This window comes from Clupea harengus, chromosome 13 (assembly GCF_900700415.2).
Source record: "Clupea harengus chromosome 13, Ch_v2.0.2, whole genome shotgun sequence".
NCBI classification, from domain to species: Eukaryota; Metazoa; Chordata; class Actinopteri; order Clupeiformes; family Clupeidae; genus Clupea; species Clupea harengus.
The window spans coordinates 25,360,282-25,382,142 of NC_045164.1; the positions used below are offsets into that span (position 1 = coordinate 25,360,282).

Below are 21,861 nucleotides of genomic sequence, written 5' to 3' on the forward strand. Positions count from 1 at the left end.
AGTACTCTAGACCTGGCCAGTGGGTATAACCAAGTTGCCATGGCGGAGAAAGACAAGCCAAAGACTGCTTTTTGCACACCCTTCGGGTTGTTTGAGTTCAACCGTATGCCCTTTGGACTTTGTAACGCTCCAAGTACTTTTCAGAGGTTGATGGAGCGCATATTTGGAGATCAGAGTATGCAAACCCTCTTGCTGTATCTGGATGATATCATTATTTTTTCCTCTTCCTTCCAAGAACATCTGCAAAGGTTAGAAGTTGTCCTGGCGCGCCTCCAGGAGCAAAGCCTTAAACTAAAATTGAAGAAGTGTCACTTCTTTCAGCAGGAAGTGAGGTATTTAGGCCATGTAATCTCGGCCATGGGAGTAGCAACAGACCCAGATAAAATCAAAGTGGTAGCTGAATGGAAGCGTCCTACTACTACTGCTGAACTGCGTTCCTTCTTAGGCTTTGCCTCGTATTACCGGCGCTTTGTGGAACGGTTTTGCGCAGTACGCTGCCCCATTACACCAACTGGTGGCAGAGCTTGAAGGCAGTAGAAAGAAACCAAGAACTGGGGGCAGGAAGACACTGGAAGGGCATTGGAGTGGAGAATGCGAACAGAGTTTTGCAAAATTGCGAGAGCTTCTGGTCAGTGCTCCTGTTCTCGGGTATGCAGATTTCTCCAAGCCCTTTGTATTAGAAATTGATGCCAGCAATGCTGGCTTAGGGGCAGTCTTGTCCCAAGAGCAAGAAGGTCAGCGAAGACCCATCGCATATGCCAGCCGAGGCTTAAGGCCTACGGAGAGAAATATGACAAATTACAGCTCCAGAAAGTTGGAGTTCCTTGCCCTTAAGTGGGCAGTCACACACAAATTCAGAGAATATCTGCTCGGAGGGAAATTTACCGTCTATACAGACAACAATCCCACTCAGTTACTTACGCACTGCAAAGTTGGGCGCGGTAGAGCAGCGTTGGGCATCAGATCTTGCCTTGTTTAACTTTGAAATTAAGTACCGCCCTGGACCCTCTAATCGAAATGCAGATGCACTCTCAAGGCAAAATGCCCAAGATTCCATCGACGCAGTAGTTGCCGGTATTTCTATACCACAAGAGGTCAGGCAAAGACACCTAGAGTCTAGGACTAGACTTATTGTGACTGCATCTACAGGTATGATTGAGGCCTTGCCTACCCGCCAAAAGGCAGATTTAAAAGCGTTACAGGCTTCAGACCCTGTCATTGGGCCTTTCCTGCACTACTGGAGGAGCGGCAGAATGCCCTCCAAAGAAGAACGGAGTAAGGCAGGTGTAGAGTTTCGGCATCTAGTAGGCCAATGGGCCAAGATAAGGGAAAAAGAGCAAGTCCTGTACCGCAGAATAATCCAACCCGGTGAGGGCAGGGAAGTGCTGCAGCTTGTATTGCCTCTCTGTTTGAGGGAAGAAGTGTTGAATAGCCTCCATGACAACCATGGCCACCAGGGGGCAGAACGAACAACGAGTTTGGTGCGTGAAAGATGTTATTGGCCCCGCATGTGGCATGACATTGAAAAGTATTGCCAAGAGTGCAGTCGCTGCGTAGTCTCCAAAGCTGTCCAACCCCGAGCTAGAACATTTATGGGCAACCTCTTTGCCTCGAGGCCCCTGGAAATCATTGCTATAGACTTTACATTACTGGAGAAAGCTAGCGATGGACGAGAGAATGTGCTGGTAGTGACAGACGTGTTTTCAAAATTCACCCAAGCATATCCCACGACTGATCAGAGAGCCAGTACTGTAGCCCGAATACTGACGGAGAGGTGGTTCTACACCTACGGGGTCCCCAAGCGGATCCATTCAGATCAGGGCAGGAACTTTGAGGGTGATCTTTTAAAACGTCTCTGCCAATTGTATGGCATTGAAAAGAGCCGCACCACTCCATACAGGCCAGAAGGAAACGGGCAATGCGAGCGGTTCAATCGCACGCTGCATGATTTGCTGAGAACTCTCCCCCCAGAGAAAAAGAAGAAGTGGCCCTTGTACCTACCCCAAGTGTTGTTTGCGTACAACACTACAGAGCACCAATCCACAGGCCACTCCCCTATGAGCTTATGTTCGGCCAGAAGGCTCAGCTGCCTATCGATTTCCTCCTGGGGACAACAGAGGAAGACACCAACTCCAGTTCTGTGGGAGACTGGATTGGGGAACATCAGCACCGCCTGAACACAGTCTACAAACACGCCAGGGAGCGACTGGAGGCAGCAGCAGAGCGCCGTGGGCGCCAGAACCCACCCAACGTGACGACTATCCTGGAACCAGGTACACTTGTTTACAAGAGAAGCCATGTCCACGGACGTCATAAAATCCAAGACTTTTGGGATTCCACCGTCTACGAAGTACTGAGAAATATGGATGAGAATGGAGCAGTTTATCAGATCCGCCCAGTCAATGGACCCCAAGGGCAAGAGAAGAACATCCACCGATCAGAGTTAAGAGTACTCCCAACTGCGGTTGTTTGTGAACCCCCAGCACTAGTAGTTGCTTCCCCCCCAGCTGAGTTTGCACAAGGTTTGCCAACAGAGGGCGACAGCCAGGAGGAAGATCACCGTGAGTATGGAGGTATCTTCCAGTTGTTACCCCCATTTAACCAAGTCCCTCCTGTCATGCAGGCTCCTCAAAACTCCCGACCAGACGAGACTGCTCTAGAGGCCGAAGAGCCACAACCGGGACCGTCCAGTACAACTACAAATGCATGTGCAGGTGGCCGTCCTGTGATGAGAGGACAACCTCTGGCTGACCACGGATTAGCAACGGCCCAAGAGTCAGTTGGAACCTCTGGACTAACTTTACGCCGTACGTCTAGAAGTACAGCAGGCCAACATGCAAACCCTTTCAACCTCCCTCGCTCAGCAGCTGGGACGCAGGAACTCTCCGAGGACCAGTTGGGGGTTGCAGCCCAGCCAGTGTTCAATCAAGCCATCCGAGTAGGATTTAGACCTTGGCTTTAGGTTATGGTAAACACTAGCCCTGTCACCGGGACGGTGAACTTTGAAAGTGGGGATGAATGTAACCGGGTAGCTTTAGGACCCAGGAGTCCTAGGCAGCCCATGGCTGACGTGCCGTTTCCTTCAGACCCGCGATAGTTTTAAATTGGCACGTAGTACTGGAGGCAATTGTTTGTTCTGCGGTTTACCTAACGCTTTAGGCATTGGCTCCGTGTGATCTCAGGTAGGCTGGTAACCCTCATTATATTTGTAGTAGTTTGCATGTTTTTATGGTGTGATGGCTTGATGTAGCTTAATGTGTATTTCCCACGTAGCGACAGCCTCCTTAGCTTGACACGACGGTGGACAAGCGTGGAGTAGCGGGGTTAGAAACTCAACAGCCCTCGGTATGTTTTGTTAAGTCATTCAGAACATTGTGCACTGATGCTGTGTGGTTGTGTAGTTAATGAGGATATTTCCTGCTGCAGGTGGTGTCCGGCGACTGCCACTGTTTTTCCCCTATTAGTTTTCCATTGTTTGATTTCTTTCTGTTTTGTTTGTTTAAGGGGCTGTTTTGTGTGCTTATTTGGGGGTTTATATGCATTTAGAGCCTTGATTAGGCTAGGCTTACTAACCTGGCGACGCATTTTTACACTTTGCACTGAGTGTTTGTCCTACAATGCCTAATGTTTGCAGTGATACTTAGATGTGATATGCAGATAAGAGTTGGTGTGGTTATATATTTGTATTCCTAAATCACGTGTGTTGTAGCGTTCCCCAGGTTGGGAGTTCACCAAACCAAGTGCCATTCTAAGCTAAAGGCCCAGGTATATTAGGCCCACAATCACGCCCCTGTTGTTAGTGTTTGCTATTTTAATAGGATGTACATCCATCTGATTTTACTACTGTGCATTTAATAAACATTGTATTTATATTTGTTATACCACGGCCTCTGCCTAAGTTCTTTTGATTGGACAGGAACTGTGCAGGGAACCTAGTCCTAATTATAGTATGCTCAACTGAGGGTCTCTCACCCCATCTGTGAGAGTGGCGTAGTCGGAAACAACTAGCATGAGACCTGGTCCTAACATTCTCTGAGACCATTTAATGCTAAGTGCACCACCCCGCCACATCTGTTTCTACGGAGGCAATTTAAATGAATCTTACATGCCCTAAAATAAAAAAAAAACACTATAATCACTGGATGGAGTGAATTACATTTAGAGCATAGGAGATGGACAGCCCAACCAGTCCGCTGTTGAGACTCTCTCGTGACACCACCGCAAACAAGGCAGCGAAAAACACCACCAAATTTCCTAAGAACTCCAGTCGAATGGCCAGCCACCTGCACAACGGAGAGGGCACACCACCAACAGTTAAATCTACTGAGCGGAAATGTGAAAAAGTGCAACACACCTTTTGATCTGACAAACCAAGACTGGTGCAGATCAGTCCTCAGGAATGTGAAAGAGACCGAATGCAAACCTGTTGGAGACTATCCAGGGGTAGACGCTCTTGAGGTTCTCGTCCATGGTTGCCTCGTTGTGTTTGAGGAATCTGTCCTGGTGCCTGTAAGCCCTGATGACTGACAGGCCGGCCACGGTCTCCCCGAAGTGGGAGTAAATGGGCGAGCGGGAAACGGAGTCTAGCCGCCTGAGCTGCCTAGACGTCGCCACATAAAACCTCTGTGGAACACAGCGATGGAGACTTTCAGTCTTCAATTTCAGTGTCATTCACTCCTCACACAGACAGCCCTAAGCCTTATGATGCCTCCATCGACCTCAATGCCTCATGACAAGAAAACAAGCACATGGCAAACCATGTGTGTGCACAGAAGGAAATCTCTCAAATCTCTGAGTCTTGGCATTGCATCTCCTTGGAGGCTCAGAGGACATAATGATATAGTGCTGTTCTGAATTACACTGCAGACACTCAGGATTGAGTGGGCGCCTCACGTTACCTGCACAAAATAATAGACGACAGCCAGGGGCACGATGACGGCGGTAAAAAGTGGGGTCGCCAGACAGATCACAAACAAGGTGCCGATCACCCCCAGCAGGCAGAGGACCCAGGAGCGGAAGGACATGGGGATCATTTCGTCCACTGTGAACATGTCCTGCAGGCAGGGGAGACAGACTTTACAGCTGGCAGATGACATGTCTCACACCCTGTGGTGGGAGACGGTGTGGCTTAAGATCAGTGAAACTAGCATTCTGTAGACAAAAGATCTCGCTCAGGTTTCCTCATGAGGAAGGGAAGGCTCCGGTGATGGAATTATTTTATTTTTAATTATGATAATTGTAAGCATAATAATTAGTCTAAGAATAATGATTATAGTTATTGTAATCATCTTAATCAACATCTCCCTCCTCCTCCTCCTCCTCCTCATCATCATCAGTGTAGTATTATAATTAGGGGTAATTACCTATTTTTAAAAATGCACATACCCCCCTAAAAGTGCCCTGTTTAAAGTTCTATCATAACCCATTTTGCACACCCCAGTCAAATGAATGGTGTGGGTGAACATAGTGTATGTATATCCATACACATGCCAGGATCAGCCCCTCTCTCTAGAGTACCTTGGCAAAGCGGTTCACCACTCGGCCGGACGGCGTGGTGTCGAAGAACATCATGGGCACGCGCAGCACGTTGGCCAGCAGGCGCGAGTGCAGGATCCGCGAGGCCGACACGGCTCCGTCAGCCAGCAGAAGAGTCCCCAGGAAAATGAAGATGCCTGGCGGGAAATCACACCAAAGTCGGAGAAGTCAGAAGGCTGTTTTGGGCAGACCGTCATTTTAGATGAAAAGGTGTTAGAGAGGAATTCCTGAAGAGGTGTTAATCAGACACACTTGACCCTGATTCACTAGTGGTCTGCAATTTCATGTCATCAACAAGAAATCCCCATGACTCACTCGACTCATCTTTATTATTACCCCTTGGACTGAGTCATCACCAGCACAGACATATATGCCTGTAATGTACCAAATATTAGAAGTTGGATTGTTTAATTGCACTTGATAAAACTAAATGAAATTAACTTTTAAAAGAACAAAAAATATCTTAACCGATATACTGTCAGAGTAGAAGGCATGTTATTTTGCTCAATTTAAACACACAGTCCTCAAAACACCCTTCTTGAAAATCAACTTCTATATTTGTAGGGGATATTGAGTTTGCACACGTCTTTGAAGCAGTAAATCGACTTAAAATTGTCTTCAATAAATGATTGCCAATGTAAGCAGCCTGTCCAGCAACAGTCTGAATTCCGGACTGAATCTGATCAAGGGTTGAATAGCTGCAGAGTAATCTAAAATGACGACATAATATGGCAACATCACTTGTTTCTATAGTTTAAATGTCCTGTACGGTACCTTGTGCCACGCCAAGAGCTCCAAAGACACCCACTCTCATATCCCTCACATTGCCAGGATAGGTCCGGTTAAAGTACTCCAGAGAGTCATTGGTCCAGTCGCTCAGCCACAGGTTGGAGCCGATGAAAGCGACGTTCTGGATGAAGTACATGAGGAAGACCATGGAGGTGTAGCACCAGCCCATGGAGCGCAGGTACTGCAGGTACACTGACCACTTCACCTGTTTGGAATAGAGCTCATTTCACCTGGTCTACTGCAACAGCCTCTTTTCACCTGATCTACTGCAACAGCCTCTTTTTTTTAATGTGTGCTTCAACTCAGAACAGATGGAGAACAGAAGGAGTTTTTTTCCTTTCCATTTAAATTGTATTTGAGTTCTTTTATATTCATCCATTGTGTTATATTCATCCAATCAAGTGTTCGGAACAGAGAAGGAACTTCAGGGGATTAGAGTACAGGATGATTACATACCGTTCCAGTTTCCATAGCTTCTTTCTCTATCAACCTCTGGCCTTTCTTGGCCTCATCAGAGGGCCTTTTAGCCTTCACAGAGCTGTTCGTCCTCAGCCTGATGCTGAAATCAAATCAAATCAAATCAAATCAAACTTTGTACAACGCATTTCATACCAGGAGGTAACACAATGCGCCGCCTCACAGAAGGAAAATGGGGGTGGGGGGGGGGGGGGGGGGGGGGGTTGTAAAATGGGTTTACAAACACATAAAAGAAAGACATACACAGAGCTGTTTGTTCTCAGCCTGATGCTGAAACACAAACACATTAGCATAGAAATTAAATGGCATTCCACAAAGGACCTAGAGAGTGCATCAAATCTAAAAGCTAATTAGACTGCAGCTGCCTAAGTACAGTACATTTCTGTACAATTCGTCTCTGATTATATGGCATTTGAGTTAGGCCGTTACATTTCTGGATATAAGGATCAGAGCATGGCATGGGATAGGCAAACAGGTGCTTCGATTTAGGCCAGCGAATCTGCAGGCCAGTGGCCACACAATAACATAATGCACCTGGAGACTGAACCTTACATTTACATTTACATTTAGCAATAGAGACCTAGTGTAACAATAAATACTATTTTACATAAGAAATAGAAAAAAGTGTAGGAATGTAACTACTGCAAGTGCAAGTTAAGTACTAGTAGAAGTGCAAGTTAGGAAGGGAGGTGCTCTCTGAAGAGTTTGGTCTTCAAGAGCTTCTTAAAGGTAGAGAGGGACGCTCCTGCTCTGGTAGTGCTAGGCAGCTCATTCCACCAACGTACACACACACACACACACACACACACACACACACACACATACACACACGGGTGATTAAGAACAGAGAGGCGCAGTAGGTTGATCTGTACATATTCACTTTTAAGGCAGCGGGCCTGAATGAAGAATTACTGAAGAATTCTGTTGTGATATATGTTGATAAAGAGTGTCCCCTACATAGTGTTCATATGTTCACAGTTGAATATATGGTAGTTTTGGAGAAACACTGTCATGAACCTACTCAGATCCAGTTCTTTTCAGGGCCAAATCAAGAGAATTAACACTGGATCTGGGGAGCTGCTCTTGAATGTGATGATGCTGTGTGCCTCAGATGCTGCTGCTCTTGAATGTAATGATGCTGTGTGCCTCAGATGCTGTTGCAGAGAAATGTTTGTCAGTTTGTGCCTAAGTCCTGGTTCATTTCCTAAGTCCTTGACCTCATTCACATTCAAGTGATTCACCTGTTTGCGAGAGATTTTTAGAGGGCAGCAGACTAGAAACTTTAATGCTAGGAGTTCACTCTCTCAAAACTAGCTTTCCTTGACGGAGGACTGTCATAGCAGGGGCTGCCAGCTGCCACGCTGTCTCATGCTGCCAGAGGCTGATTCCTTGTGACTCTCATCAAGAACACTGTTTATTTCGGTGGTAGGCCCTTCATTTGATGTCGATGGGATGCACTGCACTGCCTTTTCATGTCGAGACAGCCCTGAACGTTGCTGATTAACCCTGTTTGGAATGTTGTGACTATGCCTTAGGGGGGGGGGGGGGTTGTCTGGTCTGTGCTGACACGTAAATGACTAAGTCAGGGAGGATTAAAAGGCAATCATTGTGCTTGATCGTAATGTATGGTAAATGGACTGCATTTCTATAGCACTTTTCAATGTATAGAGCACTCTACAGCGCTTTACAGATGAATGCCTTAGACATCTACCCATTCATACACCGATGGCAGAGGCTACTGTCGCAGTGCCAACCTGCACATCGGGAGTGATTGGTTTTCTAGGGCAGTGCTGGTCTGTTGCTGGTTTTGTGCTGACCTATATTTGGGCCACATGTTGAGTGTTGAACACATGTGAACTGTTTTTCTCCTTTTTAAACGCATGTTGCCCTGGCATAACCGTGTTCAAAATTAGCCACATGTTGAGTGTTGAACACATGTGAACTGTTTTTCTCCTTTTTAAAGACATGTTGCCCTGGCATAACTGTGTTCAAAATGAACCATGCCCAGTATGAAGAGCCAGTTTATTTACACTGTGTTGTTTTTGTAGCATATTATGTACATATTAAGTATGACATGCTATGAGTTTTTCCATACTGTGTTAGAGACCTATGTCTCTGTTGCCAAATCTCGTCTTTATGCCTGTGTCTGTATGATTGTGTGTGTGTGTGTGTGTGTGTGTGTGTGTGTGTGTGAGAAAGACCCACACAATTGTATCAAAGTCAGTGTGAATGTGTGCACACACATGTGTTTGTGTGATTGTGTGTGTCTATGTGTCTATGTGTCTGTGTGTGTCTGTGTGTGTGTGTGCATCTGTGAGACAAACCTGCCATTGCGCTGAGTGTGTCTCTGGCTGTGGCGCAGGCTGCTGTCCCGTTTCAGGGTCACAGACACCACATCCTCAGGAGGGACATCAGCCTGGAGATCCTGAGCCTCAGGGATTATGTCCACCTCCTCAGTTTCAGAGTCATCTGATCACAGAACATGCACACACACACACACACACACACACACACACACACACACACACAAACACGCGCGCACACACACACAAACACGGGCGCACACAGATACACACAGAGAGAGATAATTTAAAGTCAATATAAAAGAGGCTACAGCTGGTAATGTGGAAGTTGGTAAAAAAGGCTAATGCATGTTTTACATTTACATGTTAACGAGTCACAGAGTACAGGACATGGAAAGGGCTTCTGTGCCCCTTCTGTTACAGAGCAGTGCGATTCATTTTCGTTTAAAAGCAAGCTACTTTGCGACACATACCCATAAAGATAGAACATACACTCTGGTCTATTAAAAACAAAAGGCTTCCAACCACTATGTCTAATGCAAGGGACGGCTCTTATGAGAAGCTTACATACACGTATGCTAGTGTCAGGAAGCAAACGTGGGTGGAAAGAAAGAGACCAAAAATAGCCAACCAGATAGAATCGGCCGTGATAAGGCCTATTCTCAACAATGCACATACACATCTATAATCGGCTGTTATAAGGCCTGTTCTCAACAATGCACATACACATTGTGCACATGCTAACCTATTCTACACGTATGCTAGTTGAGAGGTGAACATCTTATCAAGCTATTTTCTGAATTGAATCCTTTGATACAGTCCTGTCGCTGTCTTACTTGTCTAATCAGTTAATTCGCTTCTTGACTTTTCAACATTAAAGCAATCATAGTTACTTTAATTCTGCAAGTGCTTAAATGTCAAGGACTTTCATATATTACAGTGACATTCAGGGCTTACAACTGAGGCAGTAGTGAAATTCATCAATTTGTTCTTCTCAGTCTTTCTATCTTTTTCCTTTTCTCATATGATTTTTTTTTCTTCTACATTATCCTTTCCTTGCGTGGTACAAAGAAAGCACGGTTAACGGAACCCACCCTTTGACGACTTATTGTTCTCCTCTTTTGCATACGTGAACAGGAACTCGGAGAAGGCCCCTCCGCTGGCCTTCAGGCTCTCATAGGAGCCCACCTCAGAGACCAGCCCGTCCACCAGCACCATAATCTCATCAACGTGAGGCAGGAAGCTGACGCCGTGAGTCACCAGGATCCGGGTCTGCAGGAACAAAAGCAAGTACGCTGTTTTTTTTTAGTTTTTTTTTTTACATTCAGCGATACAACCGCATTTCAAGAGCTCTCACTGTCTGAGGAGATATAGACAAGATACAGGCAAGTGGAAGAGAACAGAGGAGAAGAACAGAGAAGTCATTGTAGACAGAGTTCATATTTGATTTTGGTATTTGTTCTGATGAGCCACTCAAAATCGAAACCCCTCGCTACATCCATGGAAAGAAGATAGAACCAAAGATAAGAATGGAGACATAGATTGGCACTGTGGAGAGACTCTCTGCTGAATACACTAGTACATGCTATGCAGAAAGCTTTACAATTGGTCCACTATGAAGGATACACTACAAAGAAAACATTGTGTTTCATTCACAATGAGACATAAACTACAGAGCACATTTTTCAATTAAATACCCTGTGGGGTGTACACTGTGTAGACAGCATACCATTCAACACACTGAATGGGAATTTCAACAGCACTTGAGATTGCGTTGGCACTGAGCGACCCACCTTATCTTTCAGAAGTCCGTTTGGCCCGACGACCTGCTCAAAGAGGTGCTTGGCAACATGCGAGTCCACAGCCGACAACGGGTCGTCCAGCAGGTAGGTGTCTGCGCTGTTGTAGGCGGCTCTGGCCAGGCTGACGCGCTGCTTCTGTCCCCCACTTAGGTTGATGCCCTGTTACACAGAGTGGGAGAAGCGCTTAGAGGGCACCTTCTAATTCCCCTGCAGCAGTGAATCCACCATGAGCCGGCTCACTGTTCCTAGTCTGACAGGGAGATGCAGGTTGATTACAGAGTCTTTAAAAAAAAAAGAGAGAGAAAGACTTGGAACGAATCTGCACGATGAGCATGTGTTGAATTTATGAAATTATCAAATTGAAATTCTGAACTCGAAATTACCTCTGTCCTGTCCTCTGACAATCAATCAATCAATCAATTCAATCTTATATAGCGCTTCTCTATATACCCGAAGTCGCTTTACAGTCCAGAGTCCAGTAGTCATTCATACACAGTCATACCAGTGGTGGTAAGCTACCTCAGTAGCCACAGCTGCCCAATGGTCCATTGCGCAAACACGTTTATGAAAAGAGAACTACAAAGCTTACATAAGCTGGTATTTCATAACTAGGGCATTCGTGCCTCAGATAAACAAAGAGAAACACTAATTTCACCTGGATCCCAATGGCAAGTTGCTCATTTCACCTGGATCCCAAGGGCAAGTTGCTCATTTCACTAGTGCTTTGGCTTTTGAATGGCCCAGCATGCACAATTAGAAGATAAATCAATGTAATGATTATTTACCGGAAAAAGTTCACTCTGCGTGCGAACAAACATGTATTTAGAGAAAATGGCCAAGACTGTTAGGCAACTCAGAATAATGTTAATTGCACACATGGTCATGACAGGGTCGAAAAAATATTAAAGGCTGTCAAATAGAAGAAAAGAACCCAGGCACTTTTCTAATGGGTGCGTATTTTAAAAAGCACTTACGCGTTTCATGCTCCCAGAGCCTTCCTCAGGGTGCTCTCTTTCTCTCTCTTTCTTTCTCTCTCTCTCTCATACGCCCAGGTGCATTTTTAAATATGTGTTGATACTATTAGCATAAAGCCTTTTAAAAAAATTACCCATGTGTGTGTGTGTGTGTGTGTGTGTCTGTGTGTGTGTGTGTGTGTGTCTGTGTGTGTGTGGTTGTGTGTCTGTGTCTATGTCTGTGTCTGTGTCTGTGTGTGTGTCTGTGTGTGTGTGTGTCTGTGTCTGTGTATGTGTGTGTGTGTGTGTGTGTGTGTGTGTGTGTGTGTGTGTGTGTGTGTGTGTGTGTGTGTGTGTGTGTGTGTGTCAAAACCTCACCTTCTCCCCGATCTCTGTCTGGTCTCCACCCGGGAGCTGTTCCAGGTCTGGCTTCAGGGCGCAGGCGTCCAGCACATGCTGGTACCTGCCCTCCTCCAGCTCGGACCCGAACAGGATGTTATCCCTGAGTGTGGCATTCTGGATCCAGGCCTGCTGGGGTACATATGCCACTGAGCCCTGCAGATGGGGGGTGGAAGCGAGAGATTATAATGGAAGCAGCACTAGATCAAAAATGAAGCAGTAAAATTGAAATAGTTGTAGGAATGTTTTCCATTTTTTTAATCAAAGTATAAATTAGGGATATGTGCTTATTTATTTTCCCGAGCTTTGGGTCGCACACTGAACCACTTATGAATCTAAGCTCTCAGCTTCTATCAAAGCATTTAAAAAAAATATTCAACAGAATGCTTAGCCGAACTGTCAGACTTGAGACAGTACGAGACATGCCACTCGCATAAAAAGAAAACGAATGTAACTGACGTGTTCGAACCTCCTATTAAGTAATCACTTGTTGATAAGCTGCTTAATGCCCTGTTTCAAAGCCAATTCAGGCACGTCAACATTGTGCTCTCGCGGTCTCGTCTCAGTAATTAGCCAGCCTCTCTCTCTGTGGTTACCTTCACGTTGATGGAAGCTTTGCTACTGTGCATTTCTCCAAGTAAAGCAGACAGCAGGGATGACTTCCCTGCTCCTACGGCTCCAACCACGGCAACTAGTTTACCCGGCTTTATATCCAAGGATACACTGGAAAGGAAAAGGAAGAGAAAGAGGAAGAGGAAGAGGAAGAGGAAGAGGAAGAAAGACATTTATGTTTGTTTGAAACACTAGTTCCCAAGATGACGTCAGCTGTGGATAATTTGGTTGATGACGATTCAAATCTAAATGATTCGCTTTTACACCCAATTATGTTTCTAATGAGAACAAATTGCACATCCATTTGTAGTTCCCGTGAAGTGATGCGTTTCCCAGTCGTGTGACCACTGTATGCCTACACAGATATCATACCTTGTTTCATGAAATGATACTCGTTTCAAGCATTACTGTTTTCCACAGAATTGGCATGTGCACAGATAATACCCAGATATATTATCTTACGTTAAACCAAGGCTCCACAACAATGAAGACCAAATTGCTCCACATAAGTGCCATGGTTGAGATCTCATTTTCATTTTCCAGCGCGAGAAGAAACGTCAGCGTTGCATGTCGAACATGAGAAGCAATCAGCAATAAAATAACAGAAGCAGGCGGACATTTTAAAATGTTAAGAGTTGGGGGTGGTGATCATTCAGACTGTCAACGACATAATCATGCAGGCATTCACACAATCATGCAAAGCACCTACAGCCCTATTTGTTTTGTTTGACCATGATTACTGAGGTTGGCAGCTACGCATACTGCGACTCAAAGAGCTTGGTTCTTTGCATGGCTTGTTTGGCTTGTTTGTTTGTTGGTCTGAGTGAAGAGCTCGCAATTGACATTCTCCAAAGGCACACACACACACACACCTCGCTCCGTGTCCTACAACCCCCGATTGCCCACTGACATCAGCGAGACAGCCCAGCGTGAATGCAGGCTGTGCACACACACACACACACACACACACACACACACACACACACACACACACACACACACACACACACACACACAATAACGATAATTGTTCCCCCTCTCCACACCCCCGGTGTGTGCCCTGTGAATGACTGTCAATACAAATGAAAGAGAACAGGTTGAAGGTGAAGAGGTTATTGCTTGGGAGGCCTAGTCTGTCCCTTTCTCACACACACTAATGACATCACAGACATTAAACAAGCAGAGATCAAACAAAGCAAATGTCTGGTAAAGGTCAAGGACCTAATTTTGTTATGTATATGCAGAGATCAAAGCGCCTGACGTACGGGAGCAGCAGAGCGCCATCTACTGGTCAAAACAGCAAGCTGTTTGATTGATTAGGTTCATTTCACTAGAATGACTGGAAGATTATTTCCAATAAACTTTTTATGTTTTGACGTCCTTTGAGTGGACTGTGTAAGACAAACATAAATGACACGTTCACTGATGATGGATGGCAGAGAGCAGAGGTGAAATAACAGTGGACTCACTTCTTAAGGGTGGGATCACTCTCCTTCCCCCAGGAGAATGTGCCTTCTGAAACAGTGATTGCACTGCCTGGAAAAAAAAAAAAACAGAATAAAAGTAAAGAGATTCATGTAATAATGCATCTGGGCATCAATAGCCTGCTTGATCAGCCATTTTGAAGATTGCAAGTCTGATAGGAATTTCTTCTATCCTTTGACATTTTTAAGCAAGAATTTTCTATGAACTGCGCATTTTCTGAGGTGTAAGCTCTTATAAATCATAATCTTGTGAACTCCTATGGAAAGGTGATGTGGCATGTCTTTCTATACGTACTGAAGCTTGGGTCGCTGTGCACAGCATTGCTGTCGAGGTCCTCTCCGCCCAGGAACTTCTCCAAACGTTTTTTAGATACTGTAGTCTGGATTAAGATCGTTTTATGAGTATGTCATGTTACTAAAACACTAACATCTTTTTCCAGAAAAGTCCAACTAATACACATTTATCTTTCAGTTACTCTTGCTTCCAAGCCAATGCTCAGTTCATGTCTCTGGTACAGGGTGAATTTGATTAAATATTCATCATTACAGGTTTCTCATTATAGAAATTAATAATGATACAACCTGCTACACACACATTAACAGAAGCATTCATTATAAGGGTTGGTCAATGGTGCTAGGTTTCAATAATGAACACATTACACACTGCATTTTAAAGGTTAAAAACACACTGCATTCAATTCAGTACAAAACTGTAATGGCAGAAAGTTCTCCCTATTGCTTTGTGTGTGTCGTGTGTGTCAGTGTTTAAACATGTGGCAATGGCAGAAGGTCATCCATATTGCTTGTTTAGATCTTGCTTTGTGTGTGTCGTGTGTGTCAGTGTTTAAATGTGTGGATGGATAGTTCTGTACCTGGACCATGCCAGCAATGAGCATGGGAAGCATGGCTAGAGGAAAACGAAGGATGTTGAAAAGTGATATGGAGGTGAAAGCTTTCTCAGCATCCAGAATGTTCTCTGAACTGACTGAGACGAAAACAGCGAACGTTGCTAGGGAAACCTATAAATAAACACAAAAGGACAGTCAGATCCAGTAATGACAGTTTGAAAAGAAGAAGCTTGTTTCTTTATTTTATTATTATTTATTTTTTATTTATACACCAGATTGTGTTTTTCATGGGAATTGATAGAACTTTTTGTATTTCACCATGTGTCTCAGATCTGATTTTTGATTGTTGAAAATATGCTAAATTTGCATGTCTTGCATATCTTTGTGTATCTTGAGTTTTTTGTTCAGAAATATTGATCCTCCAGTGCTCAAAAATGATCCAACTAATATTTGTCTTCCTGCTGTAAAACAAACGAGTGTGGGTGTCTTTGCAGCTCCAAGGCCTTACGTGATCTAATCTGTCAGCCACAGGCTTGTAAAGGTGGCTCCAGAATGGAAATGTCAAATTTAGCATATTTTCAACAATCAAAAAACAGATGTGGGACAAATCCCAAATATTAGAGCCATGGGGGAATCATTTATTAAGTTACAGCCTCTTTCATCATTTACAAATTAAATGAAAGAAATGTACAAATAAAATAAATTATAGAGCACAATATGATCACAATGCATGGACATGGCTTCATAAAACCAAACTTGCTCTATAATTTATTTTATTTGTAAATACAAATAGACACACCACTATAGATAATGTCAGGAACAGACAAAGATAAATATACTCCTCTATGGTTTCAAACTTACAAGAGCTGGGGCGGTGCTGAAGATGAAGGTGGCGACGGAGGAATAATAAGCAATCTTCTTCATCAGCACCAGTTCCTTGTCTCGGATGGCAAGGATCTGCGCCTCGAAGGACGGCTCCCAGGCATACAGCTTGAGAACCTAAAGGCCAGCCAGCAGGAGAGCGGGGGAAAGGGAAACAAAATGGATGTATGGGGTGTAGCACACCTGGACTAAGCCTCGGAACAGAAACTGCAGGTGGAAAGTCATAATAAAAGTTATTTCTGTAGTGCTGTCAATCGAGTAAAAGTGAAACTATTTAATCGCACAATTTGAGGTAATTAATCGCAGTCTTCCTAAGACTGGAGCTTTGTATTAATAGAATCAACACAAAGGAAGTATATTTGAATTGAATTACAATTGTTTAGTAATTTTTTTCCACAAAGTGTTGAATATTTAAAAATAATAGCATGACAGCACTTAATTTCATTTAAGTCTTTCAGCCTACCATCGCAACCATGGTTACACATAAAGGTCAAGCAAACCGCATAATAATTCCTTCCTCATGTTTTTCCACTGTCTTCAGCACTTTTTTAAGAGAAAATATTTCTGTGTGGATGTTTAAGGGACTGCTTTTCTTACCTTGATGCCATTCAACATTTCATTCATCATTTTCATGCGTTTGTCCTTCAGCTTCATGTTTTCGGTCTGAAAGAGACACAGAATTGTGTTAGGTTTGTATATGTTAGGTTTTAACTTCAAGGTCTTTTTCACTGGCTATTGCAGCATATCTTCCTCTGTAAATGCGGTGAAATGTACAACACAGACTTGCTACAATTATCAGACTAACAGGGAAGAGATCCTCAGAACTAACAGGATGAAAGCCTGAGATGCAGAGTGAAATGAATGGTCTGAGGGAAAACAATAGCAGGAGAAGGGTTTACATTCAAAACATGTAGTTTTGAGTGGAGAGAAACGGAGAGACAAATAGAAATCTGTGCAGGGGTCATGGGATGAGAGGTTAGTTTCCCCAGCACATGATATTTGAATAATAAGATGAAGAAACAGGAAGATGGTTTCAGAGTTCAGAAGAGAGATGTGGTATTAGTTTCCCCAGCACATGATATTTGGAAAGGTGAAAGTCAGCTGAAGATTTGCACATGCATCAAGGGAAGCAACATTATTTCAACTTCTTGGTCACATGCATTCCGAAACACAAGAGCCACAATACAGAAACATATCGTTCTTACCGAGATGTACTATCGGTAAAGAGCAAAGGACGGACTGTGAAAACGTATCATTCTACAGTACACGGAGACAACAGAAAATACAAGAGGTAGTAGAAGCCTCTGAGTACCCCGTTCTCATTAAGGCTGAGCCACATGCCCTTGGTGAGCAAGGATTACAGACTCTCTCTTCTAAACAGGATAAAGCCCTGAATGAAGGGAGCGCTGTGTATGAATGCTCTCTCTTCTAGAAGACCAAACAGGATAAAGCCCTGAATGAAGGGAGCGCTGTGTATGAATGCTCTCTCTTCTAGAAGACCAAACAGGATAAAGCCCTGAATGAAGGGAGCGCTGTGTATGAATGCTCTCTCTTCTAGAAGACCAAACAGGATAAAGCCCGGAGCAAAGGGAGCGCTGTGTATTTGAGTCACACAATTTCTCGAATTGGTCACCTTGACCCTCAGCAGTTCTTCAATAGTGATCTTTGCTAGTGACTCGCTCCACTATACTTTGTAATTGCTAATCGTGCGAGACTCTTAAATCACTGCTGAAGGAAAATCCCATGGGCTTGAAACGTGATTGAATCTTTGAGTCCTTATCTAAGAGGAGGCGATGTTGAGGGAGAGCTACCTGGAGATCCCTGGACTTGATGGCCAGTAAGGCATTGATGGGAGCCACGAGGACCATGACACCCAGGCCTGCCAGCACGGAGGGGCCCATCTCCTGCCACAGGAAGAAGATGGAGAGGGCGATCTGAAGAGGGCACGACCACAGAAGGTGGATGAAGTTGGTGACGTCGTTGAAGCGCTGAGCATCCGCCGACATCAGGTTGACCGTCTCGCCCACCGTCGACTCTTGACGCGTGTCATTAGACACAATTAGGGCCTGGTGGACAAGCGCCAAAGTTAATGCAATAATACTACTGCTGTTGTTCACGAGGAGGTTGGAGTACATGACCAAATACCTCTTATGTGCACAGAGATAATCACCCATCACTGAGCCGTCTCTAAGGGGTGCTATTTTAAAAATGAAACACTTGAAAGTGTCATTTAAAAATGAAAGGTTAAGTGCTGAATGGGGGTGGGGGTAGATAATGCACATTAAACGAGTGGTGAAAGATGACAGGAGGTACCTTTTTGTAAACTGCTGCCATGAGTGCTGTGCGGACCTTCATGCCCAGCACAAAGCAGCGCTGGAAGTACTGCTGGAGGAAGACGGACTGCACCACTGCCACCAGCAGCAGCAGGATGGCATACAGGTAGCCTTGCCACACGTAGATGGACGTGTCCTGGGTGAAGGTGATCATCAACCTGGGAAGTCAAACTGGTCATTTAACTTACTGTTTGACAACCAGAGGATTTGATTTTTTTTTCTACGTGCTATCTGTGTAACTACAGTCAAATGTAAATATTGTACGTTTCAGCTTTTACAATGACCTGTCATGTGCCGAGTCAATCATTTATTTAAAGTCAACGCACTAAACGTGGGTAGGATAATTATTGATCTATGATCTCATGCAACCCTGAGCCCAGGTCAACTTTGTGCACCCAACATTGACTTTCATAAGGATAAGTCATGCAGACCTTACACAAAACACTATCGGACTGAAGTCTTCTCAGAATCTTTGAGGTGTGACATTAAGCACATGTATCACTCACTTGAGCAGCTGGGGGCTGACGAAGGCCAGAAGGTCATACAGTAATTTGAAGAAAGCAGACTCGATGAGCATCCATTTGAATGCCTTCGCCATGGTTGGTACAAGCCATGAATTTGGATGCGATGTTTTATCATCTTTCTTTTTTTCTTTGATTTTCTTCTTGTCTTTGCTGGCACCTTTTTCCTCCTGAGTTATAGGAAATGAGACACACAACATAAGTTAACAGGTCAGATTTTCAACTATTTTTTTTCTTTCTTTAGAGAACATTCTGTTTAGACATGCTGCTGAAATGGACTGCGATTACCTTAGACATAGCGGCCGTCTGAACATATAAGCTATATTAGCACATTAGCTATATTAGCAATTTGGCTATATTAGCACATTAGCTATATCAGCACATTAGCTATATTAGCACATTAGATGTCTTACCATCACTAGAACATCCTGGCTGACACCTTTTGAAAGGCCATTTTGATGGGGATCCTCTTTCTGTTTGGCTTTCCTCTTCTTGAGCTGCTTCTGAAACCTGTGCCGAGCTTTGCTCAGCTCGCCTGTCATCACTCTGTCAAACCCCTCATAGATGTGGCGGGTGGCATCCTTGTCACTCAAATCCCACAGGTCCTCCTGAACCAGAGGCCTCTTGAAGCCTTTGAAGACCATGCTATGCAACAAAAGAACCATTGGCTATTACTAATACTAATATATATATATATATACACACACAGCAGATATCTGTATATGTATGTATGTGTATGTATGTATTCAGTACATAGTTTCAAGCAAATATGCAAACGTCTCTTTCTGCAGATCTTGCTGCCAGATTTAGCCTCTGAGGCTATTAAAATGACATCCAAACCTTCACTGAGGATCTTACCTGTTGAACCAGTTAAATGTGATTCTACTGAGACATGCTGCTCCTGCTTCCGGGTTCTACAGGAGAAGAGATGGACACGGTAGAGTGGGTATAAAGAACGAGAGCTGAAGGCACTGAGGGAGAGCCAGTTATATAAACTAATATAAAGAGCCAGTTAAATAAAGTAACTGCACATCAACACTCTACCTTCTTCACCACATCCTCGACCTCAGGCGGTACATCAGCGAGGCCAGAGAGAACGAGGGAGATGAGCTGCAGGCCATAGGCTATGTAGAACAAGCAGAAGCGTGGAAGATCTGAGACTCCCCCCTGCCGAGACACAAACAACAACACTGAAGATCTGAGACTCCCCCCTGCCGAGACACAAACAACAACACTGAAGGCGTGCCTGTGGAATGAGGGGGGGGGGCCTGTCTGGGGGTGCTGTGTTTTGTTTGGGACCCTCCTTACCTCTTGCAGTGCCTTCCGAAGGAGTGTCTGGAAGGGGAATGTATCGCAAACCACCTGCAGCATCCAGAAGAAGAAGAGCAAGCTAGAGTCGACGGCCATGTGTGTGCGTCTCACGCTCTCGTGGTAAACCATCACCAGGATCTGGGAACAAAGATACCCACATTACGGCTATGCAGTTTCTTGAACAGTCAAGAGAAGGGGTCCAAACATAGTTCTTTAGCTCTGTGACACATTCCCAAAGGTAAGGGACACTCTGCCTGGTCTAGACTGGCTTACCCATGAGACGGCAAATAGCACAGGGTTGGTGTAGAAGACAGCTGCATTCTTCACATTGGTTGTGGAGTCAGTATTGGGACCAAAATCCTCACCGAGAGTTACGGCAAGCCCGGCCACGGCTGTTAGAAATAAGAGTCCAGCCAGGATCTATGCATAGATACCACCACAAAAGGGCAAAACTTTAACCACAGATCCTAAACCATTACAGGGTTTTAAATAGTACATGAGAGTTTAAATGTGAGTCTTTTAAAAAAACATAGCTTTTGAAATTCACAATGTTGTCAAAAATGTTTAAAAATATGCAATGAAATAAGGTTCCCACTTGTCCTAGGACAGGCAGAAAAGCTACAAGCAGATATAACTCACACACACACACTCACACACTGTTACAGTCCTCTTTAATGTAGTTCTGTTTACTTTGTGCCTGCTCTTTTCTTTTGATTAATAGGTTTCAGGTGCAACCTGCGTTCGGGGGCGGAGTCGTCCCTTTATAAAGCGTGTCCTGCCGTGGATGAAGGGTGGCTAATACCGAGTGATCTCACGCCCTGCTCCTAACGCCAAGACGGATGTCTACTGTTGTGAACCTGTCTTTCTAGTCTTTTGTTAACTAAATAAACCCCCTAGACACGAGCCCTTTGACTCTTCTGTCTTCAATGTTGCAGTCAGCGAGGCTGGCCGTAACACACACACACACACACACACACACACACACACTTGTCCTAGGACAGGCAGAAAAGCTACAAGCAGATATCACTCACTCACACACACAACTGAGGAGAAGTGGGACTCCTAAAACAGAGGCCAGTTACCTGTTTGCTGACATAAAGCCTGGAGAGGTGTCTCTTGGGGGCTGTGCCTCTGAAGAGTGCTGCCAAGTGGCAGGGATTACTGAGCCACAGGAAGCCCAGCGGTATCCACACCAGAACCGTCTGCTCCACACACACAGGCAGGTCCGGGTCGGCCCGGTCCAGGTACGAGGCATTCTGAGGGGAAGCACACACGGCCTCAGACTAAGCTCGTACCCCCTGCCAAGCTGCTAACTAGAGTTTTAATGTGATGTGACTGACAGGTGATTAAAAGGAGAAAAACAAATCTGCCATGAAATGTATCTTGAGCAAAGCATGATTAAGATAATGGATGACTATTCAATATCAAAACCTTTGCATTTGTGTAATATTTGACTATTATTAAACTAGCACTGACTATTATAACAAAAATGTAAAAAAAAATCATAAATCATTTTAACTTCTGCAAAGCCTCACTTGGCTGAGTGTGTATACATTATACAGGTTTGACAAACAAAGGTTCCAACACGATCCTCTCCTTCATTTGTATTATT

At 44.4% G+C, this 21,861-nt stretch overlaps 1 protein-coding gene across 2 annotated transcripts in view; it reads right to left on the reverse strand.

Moving 5' to 3' along the window:
* The window catches only part of LOC105900829 (ATP-binding cassette, sub-family C (CFTR/MRP), member 2), a 30,286-nt gene that overhangs the window by 7,262 nt on the left and 1,163 nt on the right, over positions 1-21,861 (reverse strand). For both annotated transcript variants that reach the window (XR_004165045.2, XM_012828203.3), the window contains exons 2-26: positions 21,332-21,505; positions 20,523-20,669; positions 20,247-20,387; positions 19,983-20,105; positions 19,797-19,852; positions 19,352-19,583; positions 18,924-19,108; positions 18,398-18,575; positions 17,896-18,150; positions 16,682-16,747; positions 16,064-16,201; positions 15,227-15,373; positions 14,650-14,734; positions 14,340-14,406; positions 12,855-12,981; positions 12,238-12,414; positions 10,898-11,065; positions 10,199-10,376; positions 9,126-9,270; positions 6,781-6,883; positions 6,310-6,529; positions 5,518-5,672; positions 4,899-5,054; positions 4,424-4,623; positions 4,157-4,283 (exon numbers count right to left, since the gene is read on the reverse strand). Coding sequence is in view for 1 of the 2 variants with exons in the window: in XM_012828203.3 (XP_012683657.2) it covers positions 4,157-4,283; positions 4,424-4,623; positions 4,899-5,054; positions 5,518-5,672; positions 6,310-6,529; positions 6,781-6,883; positions 9,126-9,270; positions 10,199-10,376; positions 10,898-11,065; positions 12,238-12,414; positions 12,855-12,981; positions 14,340-14,406; positions 14,650-14,734; positions 15,227-15,373; positions 16,064-16,201; positions 16,682-16,747; positions 17,896-18,150; positions 18,398-18,575; positions 18,924-19,108; positions 19,352-19,583; positions 19,797-19,852; positions 19,983-20,105; positions 20,247-20,387; positions 20,523-20,669; positions 21,332-21,505 (3,750 nt within the window). In the remaining variant the exon portion in view is untranslated. The remainder of the gene's footprint in view (positions 1-4,156; positions 4,284-4,423; positions 4,624-4,898; positions 5,055-5,517; positions 5,673-6,309; positions 6,530-6,780; positions 6,884-9,125; positions 9,271-10,198; positions 10,377-10,897; positions 11,066-12,237; positions 12,415-12,854; positions 12,982-14,339; positions 14,407-14,649; positions 14,735-15,226; positions 15,374-16,063; positions 16,202-16,681; positions 16,748-17,895; positions 18,151-18,397; positions 18,576-18,923; positions 19,109-19,351; positions 19,584-19,796; positions 19,853-19,982; positions 20,106-20,246; positions 20,388-20,522; positions 20,670-21,331; positions 21,506-21,861) is intronic.